This window comes from Alternaria novae-zelandiae (genome assembly GCF_023758075.1).
Source record: "Alternaria novae-zelandiae strain BMP 2774 chromosome Unknown scaffold_1, whole genome shotgun sequence".
NCBI classification, from domain to species: Eukaryota; Fungi; Ascomycota; class Dothideomycetes; order Pleosporales; family Pleosporaceae; genus Alternaria; species Alternaria novae-zelandiae.
This window is the reverse complement of record NW_026056961.1, coordinates 2,313,154-2,334,096: the sequence shown is the minus strand read 5'-3', so window position 1 is coordinate 2,334,096 and position 20,943 is coordinate 2,313,154. Positions and strand designations below refer to the sequence as shown.

Here is a 20,943-nt window from a genome sequence, read left to right as displayed (position 1 = left end):
ATGAACGCCGACAAAGAAACCAACGCAGGGTCTATCAAGGATAGTAAGTCTTCCTGTTTCATGACCCTCCATCTCGCACGCTAAAGAGTTTAGCGAGCATGTGCGACGAGGCCTCCTCCGCTCCTGCATCTTGGAATAGTCTACCAGAGGAGCTGAAACTGGCGACCCTTGGCCACCGACTCCACATTAATGGCCCTCTCACGGCCATAACTCATCCCATCCGTGCAAAAATGGCTAGTTATGAGGCTTTACTCCTCACCAGTAAAGGGTTGAATAGACTAGCCAAGATTTCGTGGGGAGAAAACCAATTCCTTCTCTGTTGGCCGAGCGCTGGCCTACAATACCCACGACCGCCCACGTCTCTCGCAGAACAGGTTCGGAACTTAACCATCGAGATCTTCGTGGATGGCCGATTAGGTTGGAAAAGGATGAATGAAGACGCCAAATTCCCGTACTCATGGGATGTCCTCCTCGACACCGGAAAGAGCTCCAGACTGCGTCAACCAACACTGAAGAAGCTTAGAGGGAGCGAGAATCCGGCCGTCGCCTGGCAGTCAGAGTTTCCTGCCCTGAAGGAGCTCACAGTCGAGATTATACTCGCTGGGAATCTAGATGACTACCACAACCACAGGAACAAGATCGGTAGGATTCACTGGTGCATGGACAAAGAAAAAATCGAAGAGCACTTCGAAGGCTGTCGTACATATCTCAGCACCTGCGAGCTTACAGTCAAGGTCCGTGGTCTCAGATGCGGAGACTATTCAACCGACGGAGATGCCGGTCCCAATACCAAAGCCTGTCCCAACGGGTGCGCTGAGAAGATTGCGACATGCTTTGCGGCTCTCGTCGAAATCAAGGATTAAATTGACCGTGTGGACGAGGACGATGATGAGGTCCTTTGCGGACGTTGGTATGAAACGGTAGTCTTGGAAAGAGTGTGTCGACTTAGTAAGCTCAGAGCTCGTGAGGGGAATAGGATAGTTGGCTAGATGTTTCCACGGCCGACTTGGTTCATGAGAAGAAGTTTAGACGGTTAACAGAACAGTACGTTCATGCCACTGCTGCACTCTTAGCTTAGTGCACTAGGCAGCGCCGGTCTTACACGATACATGCTAGCCCTCACTGTCAAATACCACTTTGCTTCTTCCCTGTGCACCTTCATCAACCGCACTTCCAACCTTTCTGACCACTTCTTTGTCGAAAAAGGCAACACCTAGCTCTTGACTTGTGAACCAACTCGCCCGGTCTAGATTCCCGGAGCCTAGGACGAGGACTTCGTCATCTACAATAGTCATCTTGAGATGCGACTGTTGGGGCTCTCCTGCTTCGTTGCCCCTCTTCTTGGGTCCACCGATCGGTTCGAAGTATGAGACATGTAGGCGACCGGGCTTAGGAGTCGCCATAGCTGCTTCCTCATCGTTCGAATTGCCACCGTCGTGGGTCAGCTGTTGATAGCGTTTGATGAGCTTCTTGATGCAGCGTGATGTTGTGGTTCCTGCTGTGACCAACTGCTCGAGTATCATGAGACGTTCGGAGGTCAGAATGCGTACGTCGATGCCGCGTGCAAGCGCTCTGAGTATGGCGGACAGAACAGGTGGCGCAGTGACATTTGGCGTCTGAATACGGATGCTTCTTTCAGCCTTTGCAAATAGTGTGAGTATGAAAACGTTCAGAGGCGTTGGCGGAGCTCGAAGGGTGTCTTGAGCTCCAACGAAACTAAAGCGCGGATTACGACGGTGTGGGCTGGGAAGGAAGACGGTATGTATACTGCGAGCCGACAGTAGTGCAGACGATTTCAGCGCACCGTGAAGCTTTACCGCAGCGCTGTCGGGAACGTCGAGACTAGTCGGAACATCCTCTCGCCGCTCCCAGAAAGTACGATAGAATTTGAGGAACTGTTCGACAACAGGTCCAGTAAGGGTGACGGCACCCTCGAACCATTCTTCCCAGCTGATGTTGCAACTTGGTAACACTGCCGTCTTCCGATCGACGATGATGAATTTGGGATGCATGACACTGAATGGTAATATGAATATAGACTTGATCTCGAGGTCCAGTCCATTGAGCTCAGACGGGTCAGGCAAGCCCAGCTTCTTCACCCATGCTGAAGGCGGATACGTCTGTCCTGAAGTGGCCTGCTTGTGAAATAGCTTCTGAAAGACCGAGCTGGAGGAAAAGCAAAGTCGAACTCTGATCTTGTCCGTCCCTCTCCTGACAGCCTTGTCGGAGAGTCTTCTCAGAACCTCGTTCAGTGTTTCAAGAGTTGTCGATCTAGCCCAGAAGCAAGTGACCAGGATAAGCTCGCGGCTAGTAGACTCGAGGAGAGGCACTAATGAGTCGTAGATTGCAGATCCAGTTCCAGTCATGAAAGTGTCGAGATTAGAGGTGGTGATCAGGGACCGCGGATAGCGGGCATAGTAGCTTGGGTCATCGGTCGCATTGGCCGGCGCCGCAGCATCCAGGGCTGAGATGAAGGGCTCGTTGAAGCTGGACACGACAGGGGATGGTGTTGTCGGTGCCATAGTCCTTGTATCGAGATTCCCGTTCAGAGCGGCGATGCAGCAGTGATGGAGAGGGAGTGGTAGCGAGATTCGACTGTTGATGGATGACGTCGGGTCGGACCTGTCGCGACTGCCATGAGGTAGACGCGTTAAGACTAGGCCTCATCCGGAAAGCTCGGCAGGGATCATCGGGGAAGCTTCAATCCCCGCCAAAATTTCGGAAGCTCTTCGCAGTAGACAACATCACCAACACCCCCGCGATATCGCACGAACGCAGCCTCGACTAGCTTAAAACCATTGGTTGTAACCGAATCGATCGATCATATACCTCACACTCTCACAACAGAACGCGCCGTCCACACAGGCGCATATTCACCATGCCAATCTCCATCCTCCCACCCAGCGCACCTCTCCCACCACGGCGCGATGTGCAAGACGAATACGACGACTCTGATGTGGAAATGGAAGACGATAACTTCGCGACTTCCGGCTCAAAATCGATAGTCACGCCCGGCGAACAAATAACCTCAGATCCTCAATGGATGCGCGGCCACGGCACTTACATCCCAAGCCTCCCTCCGTCCTCCACCACGATAATATCGACCGTCGCCGGTACCCTGCACAAGACCAACAAACTGCTTTCCGTACAACCGCTGCGCGCTCGATACCAACCCGAGATTGGCGACTTGGTCGTGGGACGCATAATGACTGTGGGAACGAAGAAGTGGAATGTGGACATCGCAGCGCCAATGCACGCAAACCTGCCTTTGTCAAGTATAAACTTGCCCGGTGGAGTGTTGCGACGCAGAACGACAGTAGACGAACTGAACATTCGGACGTTCTTTCAAGAAGGCGATTTGCTCGTCGCCGAAGTGCAGAGTCTGCACCAAGACGGCACGGCATCCCTCCACACGCGATCGCTCAAATACGGAAAACTGCGGAATGGCTTGTTCACTAGTCTAAGTGGCGCAGGAGGTGGTATACTGAGTCGCAAGGGTGGTGTGGTGAGGAGTAGGCGGCAGGTGTTCACGCTGAACACCGCGGCAGGCGAGATCGACATCGTGCTCGGTGTCAACGGGTACATCTTCATCAGCAAACACATCGCGACGAACGCGGACCCGAAAGAAGTGGGTATCAACCGGCTGGACGAAAGCGTAACCGAGACGCTGTACTCCAGCCAGAACGACGAGATCGAGCCAGCTGTTATGCGCGAGATTACCAGGGTCAGCACATTAATCAGGGGATTAGTAGCGTGTGGCGCGAAGGTGGATGAGGACATGATCGTCAAGGTATATGACGGCGCGGTTGAGCTCGAGGCAGAAGAGCAAAGTCTAGGTGGTGTAGAGAGGGGCATTGGCGCCAAAGGTGTCGTAGAAGCCGTGCTTGGACGTATGGAGGTGGAGGCCGCCGGCTGAGGACAGACGAAGTTCGAGGCATCCAAGAATATTCAGAAGTAAAAGACATGGGCATGTCATGCCGCTCAAGCATCAGATCTATGCGTCCTGACGGGTTGTACCCGCCGAGTCGTCAACGAGCAGCTGCAGCAATCATTACGCTGTAACATGTAGTCACTTGCCAGAAGTGTTCTAGCAACAGCACTCACGGAGCGCACACAGATCGCGCACGCCGAACAGAATTGCAAAGATAATCAATCATACATTACTCATTGTGCAGTGAACACATAATATCCCATCTAAAATCGTATATGTAAAACATCGGCCCTGTATAAAGCGAGCGGAGAAAAAAAGTCTCGACATGAACAAAACTCCGAAATTCGGTAGGCACACTGCCAATCACCCTTCCATGACCAGCAGACCCTCCCTCTCTAACCTCCTCAGACTGTCGATATCACCACCGGCCTCTATAACAGCCTTCATAGCCGCTCGACTAAGCTTCCTGCGCTTATCGGCGGCTTCCTTCTCTCGTCGTGCCTTGGTCTTGCTGGAACCGCTGGGTGCGACACCTGTGAGGATTTTGCGGCTATCGTCTGGCGTGAAGTTGACGAAGCCGACACCGCCACTGCTTGCGCTCGTCTGCCGCGAGGACTGTTGGGAAGAATGGCTGGATTTGCGTCTTGACGATTGGCTAGAGCGATGTTGACTTGACTTGGAGCGGTGGAAGCGGGGCTCGACGCGTGGTGAGGGAGAGCGCGAGACTGGTTGACTGGTGGATGGCACTTGTGGTTGCGCGTAATGGTGTGATGGTCTGTTGTACATGGCACCATAGCTAGCCATATCGAACGAGGCTGAGGCTCTGGGGGCCGAATAGCTATCGTTCATAGCGCCGAAGTCGAATGCGGCTGAGTCGTAAGAAATCCCTAGTCCTTCTAATCTCACATTCTGGCTCGTAGATCGCAGATTGCTTTGACCAAAGCTAGTAGAGTATGGCGGCTGAACGGTGGGGTCGTTCTCATTCCACCAACCTGCTGTCTCAAGGCTGTTGCTAGTGTCGCACGAGGCTGAGAAACTAAGATCCAAAGCTGGCGAGGTGTCAGAGCCCCATGTTGTCACGGGTAAGTGGAGAGAGGAAGGCGGGGTCTGCAAGGCTGAGAGAGCCGCACTTGAAGTGCTAGAAGAGCAATAGGCGAGTCCCATGTTAGCGTTGAAGCCGCCGTCGGAGTTGCTGGAATTTCCCATTGCTGGCGATGCAGATGGAGTCAATTGGTAGTTCGTATAGTTCGACCTGTCGTTGGGCAGGCTCGAATAGTCATTAGTGTAAGCCTGGTGGTGATTATGGGCAATACCGCCATCGTTGCGCTCTTGCTGATCCAGATTGGAAGAAAGCGGGGGCGAAGCGATACCATGTGACGAGGCTCTCGCGAAAGATTCTGTCGGGCTGTCCGTCTTGCGAGTCCACGCATTCGCGATGGTCGATTGGAAATGAGATGATTGCATCATCTTGGCCGATACTGAAGGATGTGGTCTCTTCGTAGACTTGGTAATGCCACGATACTTCGGTTGACGGTGAGAAGAAAGAGTCTTTTTGACAGATCGTCCAGAAGGGTGGGGTCGAGATGTAGGAGGCTGAGAGGTGGACCTCGAGTGATTTCTCTCCAGCTCAAAGAGATCTTCGAAGCTTAACAACTCGGAGTCGCTACGAGAATCAATGCCGGAAGATGATGTAACATAGAAAGAGGAGGCAGGATCATCAGATCGAAACGAGGTTGCGTTTTGTGCGTACTTTTCGAGAGCCTTGTGCCAAGCAGCCTGTGTTTCCCGATCGAGTATAGGCTCAGGACCAAAGCATTCGCTTCCATTTGACAAAGACGATTCGAAATGATGCGTCGTGTTATCCGAAGTGGATTGCTTAGGCGTGCGGTCATTGAAATGATTGAGTAAATCTGTCTCGACATATTGTTCGAATAAGCGGTCCAGGTCGACTGCTTCGACCTCTTTGTCGCTGGTCGGCCGTATTGGCATAGTGTCGGTAGAGTGTTGATGTTATAGTGATGGAAGGAAGTAGGCTTGCAGCGTATTTGGTTATGTTGGCCGACAATGGATAGGCGAGCGAGTGACGTTGAAGTTTGTAGCAGGACTGGTGGCGAGTAAAGGCGATAAGTAACACGGTACTTGTACCTGACTGATGGATACGCTGTGGTGGTTACAGGCCTGCACGAACTACTTCTGTAACGTGCCAATGATGCACCGTAACAAACATGCTAGACAAACCTAGACTAGAGAGACTTAATTTTGCATCCAAATATGGCAAAATACCTTACCAGCCATTTCCTACTCGGTGTACATTCCAGCTATACTTAGCGTAGTAGGTCAAATTGGGTTGACCCGGGGTTGGCATGGGGGGACCAAGCCCCAACCCTTTGGTTTCAGGTAGCTTTGAGGCGTTCGCACCGCCCGTGCCTCACAACCTCTCGAGCCCGCGACTAGGGTAATTGAACATGTCGTAATGATGGTAGGTGCGTGCCCATGCAGCCACATACCAGCCGTTGGGTATTCTCCCTAGGTACGTTGCCCATGCCGCAGGTACCCGTAATACGACAATCGGGTTGTAGATGACGTTCTTTGTTGTAGTGTCTTTGTGTATACCGAAGCTCGACCTGCATATGAGTGAGAGATAGCGACCTGAGGGTTGTTTCAGAGGTAGAAGTCGGAGGGGTGCCTGAGCAACTTCATGAGGGCCACAGCTCAGATTATTGAGTAGACCACGTGGATTACGAAATCTTCAATGCGACAAGACGGTCTCGCCTGTTCAGTTACCGAAAGCCTGGCATCCGGCAAAGACAGATGCCGCAGACAGTTTCGAATCGTCGATTTCGAATTAGGTCTGCAGATTCTGAGAAGTGGATCGATGGCCAAAAACAGATGCAGGAACGGGGATTTCCAATCGGCCAGGATGTCGCTAGTGCAGGAGCCAGGGCCGTGGATCAAAGGCAGTTGAGCGTAACAACGTGAGATCTGCAGCGCGGTCAATCTGCCCAGGTGATGTGCACTCCGGGGCGTGCACATTGGGGGAGCCGCAAGGACTCAGTATGGGTGGACCTCCAACTTGACGAGGTTTAGAAAGAATTTGAAACTGTATCATAGGATCGGGATGATAGTGTTTCGAGGTGCGACAAGACCGCCAGGCCTCGCTTTTGTTCCTACCAAATTGTGACGGCATTGTCTTCAGTCTCATGTGTGTGTGGTTTGATTCTGGGCATGTGGCCAATGCAGAGGCTCGTCATCCTATTTCGAAACAGATTGCGCTTTTTTGAGTGACTGGCCGGCGTCGGTTGACACAAATCCGATGGTGGAGGTGATGCCAGAAAGTACGCGTACACGATGGCAGCGTGGTGTTGAGGCTTGCCCAGGCGCGCACGGGCGGTTAGCGCGTTGTACGAACAGCTGTGGGTCAGCCCCGGACATGGGCAGCTCGCGAGTCTCTGGAGTGACGACTGTACTAGCACAGCACCAACGAGATCGACGCTCCTATCGTCGTGTTTGCTGTCGCAATTCTCTTGCCTAATTTCGCACCCTACACCAGTGCCATGGATCCCGACGCGCCCATGGCGAGTGAGCCGCAGCCAGGAGTCTTCCGTTGGATCATGGGCTTCCTTCTGGTCGGCGCATGCTGGGGGCTTACAACACCCTTCATGCGCAAAGCTGCCATGTGAGTCCCAAGCTCCGTTATGGACTCTCTACAGTCTATTTCGGCCGGTTCAGAACGCGTTCAGAGCTAATTCGCATGCTAGGAACTACACGCCGCCCCAACGTCCCGCCCTCACCGATCCAAACAACTCCTGGCTGAAGAAGAAAGTCTTGGGCGTACTATATGCCGTAATTGGCGTCTTGAGCAGGCCGGCGTATGCGATACCGCTATTGCTGAACGTCACCGGCAGTGTGTGGTTCTTCATATTGATAGGCAAGGCGGAATTGAGTCTCACGGTGCCGATCACCAACAGTCTTGCGTTCCTATTCACCGTGTTGGGAGAGTGGTGGGCAGAGAAGAAGGTCATCAGTCGAGGTACGTTGTATGGCCGTGTATGCACGAGGAATATGGGCTAACACCAAACAGACACCTGGATAGGCATGGCCTTTGTACTCGGCGGGATCGGATTATGCGTTCAGAGCAAATCTTGATCCATCTACCTAGAATTCTACATGGTCGTTACCAGTCCCTCGCAAGCCTGTTATTCGTATCCGTCCCGTTCGCTGCTGTTACTCCCTTGGACAATCTCGAAAACCCTTGTTCTGGTGGCTGCAACCAGTTCCTCTCGTCGTACTTCTCCTCGCCCTCAATGACGTGGAAAGTGTAGATGTTGCGGCTCTTGCTGCTAGTATTCTTTTCCGACTTGTGGAGTATGTTGCCATGGATGAGCACTAGAGTCCCGGCCTTGACCTCACCCATGTCGTATCTTTCCTCCTTCTCGACCATCTCGTACTCCTTCTCGCCGTTTGTTTCCTGCTTCAAGCTTTTTGGAAATCTGGCGCCCTCGTTGTCGATGAAGCCCGTGCCGTTGCCTGTTCTTACAAACCTCTTCTCAATGGCAGCACGCTTATGACTCCCAGCAGCGAAGCTCAGACATCCATTCTCCTGTGTCGCATCCTCGAGCGCATACCACCATCCAACCGCGCTTGGCGGATCCGTGTACAAAAAGGTGCTATCTTGGTGTGGTGGCACTGCGCCGCCTATCTCTGGCTGTTTGCAGATGACCATGGATTGCAGGACACGAGGGTCGCGGAAGCCGAGGGAGGAAGCGATGGCGGCATTGCGGGCCGACAGGGACATGCTGCGGAAGGAGGGTGAAAGCTCGTGGAGGTAGTGCCCGATCTTGTTGATGGCGCGGTGTTTGGGTTTTGTCAGCGAGCCAGACTTGTCGAAGGCGTCTGCTCAGATGTCAGTGCATGGCCCTGAGTTTCCGAACGCGCCACGTACCCTCTTCAAAGAAGAACCGCACCTTATCGCCGGATTCTAAGAAGTAGCTGTCTCCAACGTGATCGGCGCCGTCGTCGCCACCAGTTGAGAACTTGGTCATGGGATGGTCGTCGAGTGAGAAGTCGTTGAGCATCTTATTCGTGTCTTCCACCAACTGCTTGACCGTTTCTTGCGACAGAGCATCCGGTATCAGTAGGTAGCCGTTCTCATTGAAGAAAGCGAGCTGCTCGGGCGTGAGCCCTTCGGCGGTTTGCGCAGTCATGGCCGGTTGAAGAAATGGGAATACGTATACACTGTAGTATGAAGGATTCTGCAACGACAGCTATGTACAAGTGACTGTTCCCCAGCTATCGCGTGCAGGCCGTGGGTAAGCGTCGGAGTTGGCCGTAGCCTGGCGCGATGCCATGTGCTGCCCCGCTATCGTCCCGCGTTGTCGGGCTTAATTCCGCTCAGAACCAACCCAGCCAGCCTCATCCTAAACGCGTCGCGATGTGAGCAGTCCTCGACCCATCCATCGCCCCCATCCACGGCCCCATCAACGATACCCACCACTAGCCATCAAAGATCCGAGCATCTGGTCACAGGTCCTCCAACCCGCAGTGCCACGAAACGATAGCTCGTCCTGCTGGCTCATCCCCAGCAATAAAGAGGCACGACCAGGCCCTGGCTTCAATACTACGCGACTTATACCCACGCTAACGACAACTGTGGTCACATCGCAATCCCGAAGGACAGGAGACGAGCACACCGAGATGCAGGGAGATGAAATGTCGGGTCGTGTAACTCCAGAATAGCTCACCCAGGCAGCAACGACGCCATGACCTCGACCCACGAAGGCTGTCACCCTTGCGTTTGCGGCTCTTACGACTCTGCACGTGCACACTTCCCACACCGAGGAGACGACTGCTGGCTGAAACAACACGTGGAGGCTCAGCGGGCTCGCATCCCTCCGCCCGTAGCTGGCCCTTCACCTAGCCATGCATGACATAGGGCTGATGTGTAGCGGGGAACGCCCTCAGGCCCGGAGACAAACAACCTCATCGTATCCCGACTGCATGTACCTGGCGGCATGAAACAACAGGGTCTCGGGTATATGGAAGCCATGGCTCCGAGGGCTCACCGTCTCTACTAATGTTGCCGAAGACAACTTGAGGGATGCGATGAACAAGGGCCTGCTGGAATACGCTACTTTCTCCTCCACGTGCCATGCGGAATCATGTCTCTTCCGTAAATCGGGTGTCCAGACATCCAAGGGTTGCTTCCTCAGTCACGTTTACACGACAGCCTGGACGTCTATATTCAAGATTGGTCAAGGCTATCGCGGCTGATGGCAAAATGGGAAATACCGCTCAAATCGACTTGCGAATAAAGGTAGCTCCTTCAGTAACGTTGATTGGCTAGTGCACCTGACCAACCCTTGTTGTTGCTATAAACGCAACAAAGAACCTTGACTCGCGCGAGTAGCACGCCAGACTCTCCTACAACAGTCACCTCGAAACCATGAAAGGAATAATCGTGCTGCCTGTTAGGAGCTATGTTTCGTCTCCAAAAGGATTAGGACCTGCCAACTGAGGATACATTAGCCAGTCTTTGTCAGATCAATGACGTCCATGTCTCCGACCTACAGGACCACGATCGAGATCAGCACTCCATAATATTGGATCCTGTCCATCAGACGGCACGGCAGCTTTCGTGCGTCATATGTATAGCGTCATGGCAGGGCTGCTTATCACACGGCGTCTTTTGAGAGCTCAGGTACAAGGGAAGGGCTTCATTGCTCCATCTATATGATCATACCGTCCGCAATCCACGCCTCCAGAAAGTTGCCCGACAAGAACACCGCCTGTCATCAAGTTCCCATCTGTTTGCTTACACTGTACCTCAATACCCCGGATGATGCAGTACTAAACATTGCGAGGGACGGATGTCATAACGACTTTTGCGGATGGCTTGATGAGCAGAAGCATCGAGCACCTCTCCAAAACGGTCAACGAGCATACATGATGAAGATTCACGGCGTTCTGGGCTGGAGAGCTGTTGCCTTGTTCCCTTCATAGACGCATGCTCTGACATGCACTGTCCGATCTTGGCACTATACTGCATATCATCACCCTCGTCGTTTCGAGCGTTCAGCAACTTAACGCTTTGCCAAAGAGAGCGAATGAACTCGACATGTTTCTGCAACATCGCTGAGAGGCGCTTCAGAGGTTGCGGCCTGAGTTCTACTGCTGACGGAGTGTGGATACCTCGGAGGCTCTTCGGCCATTTGTCAGCCTATGCGACGAGACAGTCAAATGGCGTGAAGAGCCAAGTCAGGCGTACCGGAGCCTAGTCATATTATACGAGCAGCCGGTTACCCAACCTACGAATAGATTAGGGCAACCTGTTGTTGGCATATACGAGACGACTGAACGGTCGGTCGGCACGAGGTACGCTAATCAAGAAGTCTACGTGGCTAAACAGTGCGTCAGCCTAAGTAAGTCGGCATGCAAAGTATACGCTCTGTGACATGTCTGTGTAACAGAATTGCTGCTATGTACTTGAAAGTGCAGGATTTCGATCACCGAGGAGCCTATCATTGCCCCTGGTGGCGTTAGCGAGTGCGCCAAGTCGTGCAAATCTACTTCGTATCACCACAATCGATCACGGCGCGTGCCGTTACTGCATAGCCATGGGAACGGCTACCCGTAGCCACCGGCTTGCCTTTCTGTTACACGGTCGATCATGCGAGGGCAGCTTACACCTCACTCCGATCTTGCAATTTAATCTGGCTCAGACGGGGTTCAGGAACATATCCCTTATTGCGATGGGCAGTCGTCGTCAATTGAGAAGAGGCGAGAGAACTCAGTCACCGTATTACAATGCACGCGCCCGGAACTTCGTGAGGTTCGAGACATACGCCCGGGCGCGGGTCAGACACCCAGGTGCCGTCTACACCAGTCTAGCCTCATGTGGCAGACTACGCCTAGGTCTTCCTCTTTCGACTCTCGAGCGTGGGTTTCTCAGTCTGGAGTATCAAATCACTACTGTTTGCGGGCAGTCATTTCTTTCATGGCGCCGGCAGCCTGGTAATGCGGAGCGGCCTGGGAAAGGGCGCCCCCACATGCACAGTACAATCTCTAGAGTTCGAGCGCACTCACTACTGGTTGGGAAGCCATGATGTATTGCACCTTCCAGTTGAACTCTAGGGGTGAGCGAGCGCGTTTGCATACCGCCCGCCTGATGCGGTTTCGAGATCAGGCAGGCACTTCCAGCACGCAATTGCCTCAGCAGACGCTGTGTTAACTTGCTCAGGCAGCCGCTCGCTCACCTGTACAGTGAAGTTGTCGCCCCGCATTCCCCAACACCTCACTATAACTCACTGCAGTGCTTGACCTTCTACCCGGTACCTTAAAGTCGCACTTGCCAACACCAGCGACTCACAATTGATCCCCACTTCCTCAACACCTGAACCAACGACACTCCACGATATGAGCACCTCTGCAGATAGTGAGCAGCCATCCATGGCGCCCCCGAGCCAACCCTCTGGCGTGGAGCCCATTGCCATTGTAGGCTTTGGCTTCAAGTTTCCACAGGATATCACCGACGCCCAGAGCTTGTGGAAGCTGCTCATGGAGCGCCGATCAACTATGACCGAGATCCCCAAGAATCGCTGGAACATCGATGGTTTTTACAAGGAGCATGGCCACCGACCCGGTACTGTGAAGAATAGAGGCGGTCACTTCCTCGCAGACGATCCCGCTCGCTTTGATGCTCCTTTCTTCTCCATTCAACCCGCGGAAGCGGAGTGCATGGACCCCCAGCAGCGCCTGTTGCTTGAGACAAGTTATCATGCTCTCGAGAACGGTACGTCATATCTCGAAAACTAACTCTACCCGCACTGACGTCTACACGCAGCCGGTATCCCTATGCAAGCAGCCGTAGGCACTAGGACATCTGTTCACGTTGGTTGTCTACTTCAAGAGTACAGCCAAATCTCCCAGCGAGACGCCCAGATGCCAGGAGACTACCGCATCGTAAGTAATTACCGAACGAACTGCATGTCTCAAACACTGACCTGGTATACCCATCTTTAGGTAGGATCCAGCGGTCTGGCCATGCTTGCCAATCGTCTGAGCTGGTTTTATGACTTCAGTGGGCCCAGTATGACTGTCGATACAGCTTGCTCGGGTGGCCTCGTTGCGCTCCACTTGGCGTGTCAAGAATTGTTGGCTGGTAGCGTCGATATGGTAAGTTGACTTTTCGTCTCATCTGCCACATCAAATCCTGGAGTCTACATCGACGTTAGGCCACTCACTTTGCATGTTATCATGTCGACTCAGGCTGCAGGCCTGTTCAGCCTTCTTTTTTAGGTTGAAATTATAAATAACACGATTATAGTCACTCGTGGGCGGTAACAACTTGTGCCTACTCCCAGACTCAACCGCTCTCTTGAGCAGCTTGAACATGATGTCAAAAGATAGTGTTTGCTACTCGTTCGATGAGCGCGCATCGGGCTACGCCCGAGGTGAAGGCTTCGGCGTACTCATTCTCAAGCGTCTGGACAAGGCCATTGCAGATGGAGACACTATTCGCGGCGTCATACGATCAACTGGATGTGGCCAGGATGGTAATACCCCGAGCATAACGTCGCCTAGCCAATCCGCTCAAGAGCGCCTCATTCGCGAGACGTATGCGCGCGCAGGTCTTGATCTCGGTGACACTCGCTATTTCGAGGCGCATGGCACCGGTACACCCGTGGGAGATCCTTGTGAAGCTGCGGCTATCAACAACGTCTTCTCCTCTCGAACACCTGAAGACCCCATCTTCGTCGGTGCGCTAAAAGGCAACATGGGACATCCTGAAGGAGCCAGCGGTATCGCGGGCGTCATCAAGTCGCTTCTTGTACTTGAGAAGGGCATCATTCCACCCAACGTTTATCCCGAGCGTATCAACCCTGCTGTCGCAGCGGCTGGCCCTAACCTCAAGTTCCCACGCGTACCGGTAGCCTGGCCTACAAGCGGCGTCCGGCGCGCGAGCGTAAACTCTTTCGGCTACGGAGGTACCAACGCTCACGTCGTTATAGACGATGCGATGAGCTTTCTCAGCAGCCGCGGACTGAATGGCCGACACTGCACTGAACTCATCGAGGACAGTCAATCTGCGTGTCGATCGGATATCTCCGGCACCATGGAGAAGGAGGGAGATGACGACGATCGTAGCACGGGTACTAATGTGTCATCGGAGCCTCTCGCTGATCTCACCCCATTCACTACCACAGACGATTCCAGCACGCTCCTTGGTGAGGTCGGCAGGAATGTCCCAAAACTGTTGATACTATCTGCGTTCGATGAGCGTGCGGCTCAGCGATCTGTCTCCGCCCTTGGAACATGGATGAGTAACCACGCAGATAACGAGGACCGTACTCAACTTCTCAGTGATCTTGCATACACGTTGGCTGAGAAGAGGACACCATTTCCGTGGAAGACGGCCTGCGTTGCCTCACCAGATTTGCGGTCGCAACTCACCTTTCCTGTTCCTACACGAGTCAAACAACACGTAAAAGTGTGTTTCGTCTTCACTGGTCAAGGTGCGCAATGGCATGGAATGGGTCGCGAGCTCTTGGCGTACGAACCCTTTCGAAGCGCTATGCTTGAAGCCGATCGACACTTCAAGTCACTCGGTAGTTCCTGGTCCCTCATCGACGAACTATACCACAAGTCGAAAGAGGAATCTGTCATCCATCAGCCGGAGCTCAGTCAGCCTATTTGCACCGCGCTACAGGTGGCTATTCTCGACCTGCTGACCTCGTGGAATGTTCACGCTTCCATCTCGGTAGGTCACTCTTCGGGCGAGATCGCCGCCGCCTATGCTAGCCGTGCGATCTCACGAGAGTCTGCCTGGATGGTAGCTTATTTCCGAGGGCTGGCCGTTGCAATTACCCAAACTCTCAACCCATCTCATGGCGCCATGATCGCAGTTCAGGCTCCTCTCGATGCTTGGAAACATGTGATGGACAAGACGAATGTCGACAATCCCCATGATCCAATCGCTATTGCCTGCTATAACAGCGCGACCAGCTTCACACTTTCCGGTTCACATGCTATCGTTCATCAGCTGGCTGCAGCTCTCAAGGAAGCGCAGATCGAAGTACATGTTCTCAAGGTCAACGTTGCGTATCACTCGCCACACCACATGAATTCAGTCGCCGACATCTATGGGAAGCTACTCCGGAACATTGAGGTTGGAGAGCCGCTAGAGAGTCAGCCATCGTTTGTCTCGAGCGTCACTGGGCAAGATCTCCAATGTTTAGATGAGCTGCGATCCTCCAGCTATTGGCAGCGGAATCTCACTGGGTCAGTACAATTCTCCGCTGCGCTACAGGGTGTATGCGCACGGCAAGATGCCTCAAGCTATCTCTTCCTCGAGATCGGTCCGCATTCCGTTCTGCGCTCGCCGCTAGGCGATATTCTCAAACGATATGGAAGGGATATTACAACCGATTACAGTTCTGTCTTGCGTCGGGATCGGGCCGCCGACATCACCGCTATGGAATGTGCAGGAAAGCTACACACCATGGGTAGCACTGTCGACATAGCTGCAGTGAATATGGACAGCGGTCACAGCCCCAACTTCCTGCCGTCACTTCCACGTTATCAATTCGAAGATAAGAAGAAGTACTGGCTTGAAGGCAGGACGAGCATTCAATATCGTCAGACACAGTTCGTGCATCACGAGCTACTTGGCTCGCGCACCCCTGACTGGAACGAACTTGAAGCACGCTGGACGAACCGCATTCTCTTAGATCAGTCACCATATCTCAAGGATCATCAAATCAATGGTCTTTGCCTCATGCCTGCGGCGGGCATGCTTGCTATGGTCATTGAAGCTATGCGCCAGTACTATGGTCAGCGAGCTGAGAGCGCATCGGGTTACAAGCTCGAAGAAGTCAAATTTACGAAGGCTATGACACTTTCGGCTGATCCCCGCGGTACAGAAATACAGCTAACACTCCGACCTGGAATGCTGGAATCACGTGATGTGCAGCCTGGTTGCATGTGGCACCAATTCTCCCTCTTCGTCTACGAGGACGGCGGATGGCACCTTTGCTGTGCCGGTTCTGTTTCGATTGAGTACGACGAATGCCATGAGAACCTAGGGGGTTACAGTGAACATGTAAAGGCGCTGGATCAGAAGAAGCTCGCCTTTCATTCGGCTCTGGACGAATGCCGCGTCGATATCAACAGCGCTGACATCTACGGTGCATTCGATGAGGCCGGCCTCACCTATGGCCCAACTTTCCGGGGCATGCGCAATGTCAAGTGGGATCGAAACAATCAGGCGGCTGGCACAATTGGCCTTCGAGACTGGCAGACGCACGCAAAGTTTGGTTACAGTGATGCGCACCTCATTCATCCCGCTGCGCTGGATACCATACTTCAGATGACATTTCCAGCGTATTCCATTTACGCCAAGGACTCTTCAGCCACCACTGTACCGACTGGATTCAGCAACGCTTGGTTCTCTGCAAACTTGCTGCGTAAGCCTTCCGATGCGCAAGATGTTAGGGTACATGCGAAAGTCTCAGGACGTGGATTTCGCAACAAGCTCTTCTCCGTCACTGCAGCATTTGCCGATACGCAAGAACTCTGCTTCTACGGCGATCTAGAGACTACGACTATTGGTCGCAGCGACCCATCCATAGAGAAGAAGGACGTGCCGCGCAGCCTATATCGCATCGACTGGAAGCCAGCTAGCTTCGATCACCCAACAACTTCGTCTACTTCATCAGCCTCTTCTAAATCCTGCATTCACATCATCTACGATGAAGCGGATTTATCACAGGTGGACTTTATGCAGAATCTTCGCCGAACAATGTCAGCGCAAGACGAGCTTGGTGTTGCCTTGGTAGCATGGAGCTCTGTACCAGAACATGACCTTGAGAAGGCTACATGCGTGTTTCTTCCTGGTTTGGACGGCAATTTACTTCGACACATGCAAGATGACGAACTCGAGAAGATCAAGACCTTGGTGTCGAAAGTCAATGCCTTGCTGTGGGTCACGTTCCAGCATCGGGCTCTTGACCAGAGCCCTACCGAAGGCCTGGTTTCAGGACTTGTGCGCACGCTAGCGACGGAATCCGAAGACTATCGGCTCGTAAGCATCAGCCTCAATTCGGATAACGGACTTGACGTAGCCGCTGCCAATATTACGACGATTACCAAGACACTGTTAGATCCACAACCCGACCCGGAGGACGAGTACTGCGAGATTGACGGCCAGCTCTGCATTCCACGTGTGGTCGACGACCCGGAACTCACTGCTCAAGCACTGCTTACCGAACATACTTTAGTTACTGTCACCAAACCTTGGAGCGAGCTTGACAGCCCAAAGTTGACCATCGGCGCGGCAGGCATCCTAAGTACACTGCATTACGAGCAGGCTTCCGACAACATTGGAGAGCTTGAGCTGGATGATGTTGTCGTTGAAATCAAGGCTGTTGGACTCAATATGCGGGATGTCTCGGTAGCACTTGGCCAGGTCCATGATGAGACCTTTGGAAGCGAGATCGCTGGAGTCGTGGTACGCATTGGCTCGTCAGACGGCGGGGGCTTCCAGATTGGTGATCGCGTTTTCGGTGTCACACGAGATGGCATTGCGCAAATTGCCCGCTGCAAGTTCTCACAACTGCACAAGATGCCGGACGGTATGAGCTTCTGCGATGCTGCTGTTTATCCAGTGGCATTCTGTACGGCCTACTACGGCTTGAAGCAGTGTGTCGGTATACAGGGTGGCGAGTCCATCTTGGTCCACGAGGCTGCTAGCACGCTCGGCCGAGCGATCATCCAAATCGCCGTTCTCCACGGATATACGAAAGTCTTTGCGACTGTAGGTACACCTGAAGAAGCGGCTTTCCTGGAGAAGAACTTCAACGTTCCGACGTCGAACGTGTTCCTCACTGGCAATCTCGACTTCCAGCATGGTATCCTCCGTTTGACAGGAGGACGAGGTGTCGATGTTGTGATAGGCTCTGAAGAACTCTTGCAAGATTCTTGGCCATGTATCGCTTCGTTCGGACGCTTTGTTGGCGTTGGAGAAAAGGACGTCTTCAACTCGACCGCGAATGGCTCAAACGAGATTGTGGTACCTCCTACAACGAAGAACATTACTTTCATCAGCGTCAACTTCCAGGACCTAGCACAGAGCCATTTGTTTGCTGGCATCTTCACAGATGTGCTATCACTGATGGAAGGTGGTAAGATCACCATGCCTCTACCTCCGACCGTGTTCAACCAGAGCAGGGTTCAGGAGGCTTTCCAGTCGCTCAAAGATGGAGAGACGCTTGGAAAAGTAGTCATTGAGATGGACGGCGACGACGTTGTCGAGGTGGAACTTTCGCCAGATTCTGACAAGCCCTTATTCCACTCGGATGCTAGCTATCTTATCGCTGGCGCATTCGGCGGTATCGGCCAGAGCATTGCGACGTGGATGGTACACAATGGAGCCAAGCATCTAATCTTGCCGTCACGATCAGCAGTCGAGGGTACTGGATCTGAGCGCGATTACTTCATGCAAGGACTGATGGCACAAGGCGCCGCGGTGTATGCTCCAGTATGCGACGTCGCCGACTATGACCAGCTTAAGGCGACCCTTGCATCATTCCAAGCTCTTCCACAAATCAAGGGGTGTGTCCAAGCAGCAATGGTAATGCGCGACTCTTCCTTCGCAAAGATGTCGAGCGAGAAGTGGCACGAGTCACTCGCGCCCAAGGTAGACGGCTCCTGGAATCTACACCAGCTTCTACCTGCCGATCTCGACTTCTTCGTCATGTTGTCATCTTCTACCGGTATCATGGGCTCGTTCGGTCAATCAAATTACACCGTTGGCAACACATACCAGGACGAACTAGCGGCCCATCGTATGCGTCACGGCCAACGTGCTCACACCCTCGCTCTGAGCATGGTCACCGGTGTCGGCTACGTCGCTCAGAACGAGCAAGTACAAGCTTTGCTCCGCGTGCGGGGTATGCTGGAGGAGGTGCCCATGAGCGACATCTACAAGCTGCTACGCTTCTGCTGTGACCCTGAACGCGTCGATGCAAGCACCGTCGGGTCCCAGATTATCACACCCTTGACCCTGCCGGCTGATCTCCGTGCCATGGGTATCGTGGCACCTCTCGGTAGTACGCGGCCGCTATACCACCATCTCGACACGCTCCCTTCGCGCTTCTCTTCCGACACCGCGACCGCCGAAGCCAAGAATCGCCCTTCGTACAAGCTCTCAGAGGCCACGAACCTCGCTCAAGCCACCGATATCGTTGTCGACGCGATCCAGAACCAGCTTTCCAGTCTCTTGGTTGTCAGCAAGGACGACATCGATCCTCAGAAGGCGATCTATCGGTACGGCGTGGACTCGTTGGTCGCGGTGGAGATGCGGAACTGGTTTTCGAAGGCTATCGGAGCGGACGTTGGGACTGTGGATATCATGAGCGATATTAGTATCTGGCTGTTGGCTGTCAAGGTTGCGGGAAAGAGTAAGTTCGTCAAGGAGGAAGTGAAAGAGTAGAGTGTCATATCGAAGATGGGGATGCGGCTTAACTTAGACTGGGGCTTGGTCTCGCGCGGTCAGTGAAGTGAATTGCGTAATTACATACATACAAATATTTCAATGTGTTGTCTTGTCAGCTTCTAGGTGTCATTGCGAGATCCACCGAAACATGCCGATGACGCAGGTGTTCGTTATGAACGAACCTTGGAAGTGACGCGACGCGACATGACGCGTGCGGGCTTGCTGCTGACTCATCCGCACTAGAGCTCGGGAATCCGGTCATATTCGTTGGAGCACCCAACATCACCCAAGCAATCGCTCCTCTGACCTCCTATGGCCATGATATCGGACGGCAAGAAACAGCGAAACCCCCGAAAAGAGTATCTTCCAAAATCGCTTACCACTCCGGCAACTCCTAGGCAGCTATCACCAACATTAGTCACGTATCAGCATCGACACCATAGCAGTCGTTTCAGGGTTATCATTAAGAGCTAGAAGTATGGAAGTACATGACATCCAGGCCAGTAGAGCATCTTCTCCCTCTTGTTGCCATATCACTTCTTTACCATCCACCCTTTAATCTTCGTTTCCAGATCCTCTTTACAAGTGCAGCTGCTTTCATCATGATACACATTCTCAGGTCTAGCCATCGGACATCCCTCCGCCTCGATCTCAAAGGAAATATCTTCAGGCGTAAGACTCAGCACGTTCTCCGTCAGAATTCTCTCCCACCATACCAGCATCTCCCCCGTAATCCGTGCGTCCACCCAGACTCGGGATCCATCCATTGTGGTACGCCAATACCCACGCGCATCAAGGACGATGCGTAAAGTCTTCAGCTTGGGGATGTTCTGCTGCCAACTCCTTGGTATCTGGTTTGCCGGCTGCCAGAGGAGACCTAAGCCTCCGTAATCATGACGAGAAACTGACTGAAACCGGAATTCCAAGTGGCGGATTTCGCTCCCGACACGTAGCGATGGTCGATGTCCGTAATGTAGCGTATAATCTGTGACCTGGAAGACGTTGTTATTGTAATATGCGGTTTTTGCTATGGTCGCGAAATCTGTACGGAGTAGGGGAAGGAGGCGTAACTTCATTAGGGCCCAGTGTTTTGTGTAAGTGATTGGAGTTGGGAAGGTTAGGTGCTGCTCCAGAACCATTATTCTTAGCTCTGCTGGAAGCTTATTCCAGTATTGGACGAAGATTGAGTCTTCCGACTCGGCCTGCACTAGTGAGTTTGCGGAACCCGTGGTTGTAATGACTTGATCGGGCATTTTTGTTGTGGAGTAGAATCGGTGAGGTAAGCTTGGTGAGTTGGGGAAAGGAACGATTGATATGCTGATGGATGACATGGTCTATACGGCTACATGGAGGGTGTTTTCACATAGTCGCTGGCCGAGCTGGTAGTAGTGAACCGCATTGTAGGTGGAGGTGAAAGCAACCTCACATCACTTGTTACGTGGGATTTGCACGCGCGCCACACGATCCTTGCCGCGATATGACTCGCTTCCAGACTATTCGAAGGTGTTTGTGAATAGCAAAT

The 20,943-nt window shown here is 53.0% G+C and overlaps 7 protein-coding genes across 7 annotated transcripts; 4 read left to right on the top strand and 3 right to left on the bottom strand.

Moving 5' to 3' along the window:
* On the top strand, positions 1-863 carry J4E88_000755 (uncharacterized protein; the record flags this gene model as incomplete). Its single annotated transcript, XM_049394429.1, has 2 exons — positions 1-43; positions 94-863. 2 exons carry the CDS (start codon positions 1-3, stop codon positions 861-863), a joined length of 813 nt encoding a protein of 270 aa, XP_049260258.1.
* A 249-nt stretch (positions 864-1,112) lies between these two features.
* Positions 1,113-2,522, bottom strand: J4E88_000754 (uncharacterized protein; the record flags this gene model as incomplete). Its single annotated transcript, XM_049394428.1, has 1 exon — positions 1,113-2,522. The coding sequence occupies one exon, from the start codon at positions 2,520-2,522 to the stop codon at positions 1,113-1,115; it is 1,410 nt and encodes a 469-aa protein (XP_049260257.1).
* A 356-nt stretch (positions 2,523-2,878) lies between these two features.
* On the top strand, positions 2,879-3,916 carry J4E88_000753 (uncharacterized protein; the record flags this gene model as incomplete). Its single annotated transcript, XM_049394427.1, has 1 exon — positions 2,879-3,916. The coding sequence occupies one exon, from the start codon at positions 2,879-2,881 to the stop codon at positions 3,914-3,916; it is 1,038 nt and encodes a 345-aa protein (XP_049260256.1).
* Positions 3,917-4,294: 378 nt separating this feature from the next.
* J4E88_000752 (uncharacterized protein) lies at positions 4,295-5,137 on the bottom strand (the record flags this gene model as incomplete). The annotated part of the gene is made up of 1 exon (XM_049394426.1): positions 4,295-5,137. One exon carries the CDS (start codon positions 5,135-5,137, stop codon positions 4,295-4,297), a length of 843 nt encoding a protein of 280 aa, XP_049260255.1.
* Positions 5,138-7,485: 2,348 nt separating this feature from the next.
* Positions 7,486-8,077, top strand: J4E88_000751 (uncharacterized protein; the record flags this gene model as incomplete). The annotated part of the gene is made up of 3 exons (XM_049394425.1): positions 7,486-7,607; positions 7,690-7,961; positions 8,013-8,077. The coding sequence occupies 3 exons, from the start codon at positions 7,486-7,488 to the stop codon at positions 8,075-8,077; spliced, it is 459 nt and encodes a 152-aa protein (XP_049260254.1).
* A 28-nt stretch (positions 8,078-8,105) lies between these two features.
* On the bottom strand, positions 8,106-9,135 carry J4E88_000750 (uncharacterized protein; the record flags this gene model as incomplete). Its single annotated transcript, XM_049394424.1, has 2 exons — positions 8,106-8,824; positions 8,874-9,135. The coding sequence occupies 2 exons, from the start codon at positions 9,133-9,135 to the stop codon at positions 8,106-8,108; spliced, it is 981 nt and encodes a 326-aa protein (XP_049260253.1).
* A 3,208-nt stretch (positions 9,136-12,343) lies between these two features.
* Positions 12,344-19,418, top strand: J4E88_000749 (Type I Iterative PKS; the record flags this gene model as incomplete). The annotated part of the gene is made up of 4 exons (XM_049394423.1): positions 12,344-12,719; positions 12,771-12,889; positions 12,950-13,102; positions 13,254-19,418. 4 exons carry the CDS (start codon positions 12,344-12,346, stop codon positions 19,416-19,418), a joined length of 6,813 nt encoding a protein of 2,270 aa, XP_049260252.1.
* Positions 19,419-20,943: the final 1,525 nt, after the last annotated feature.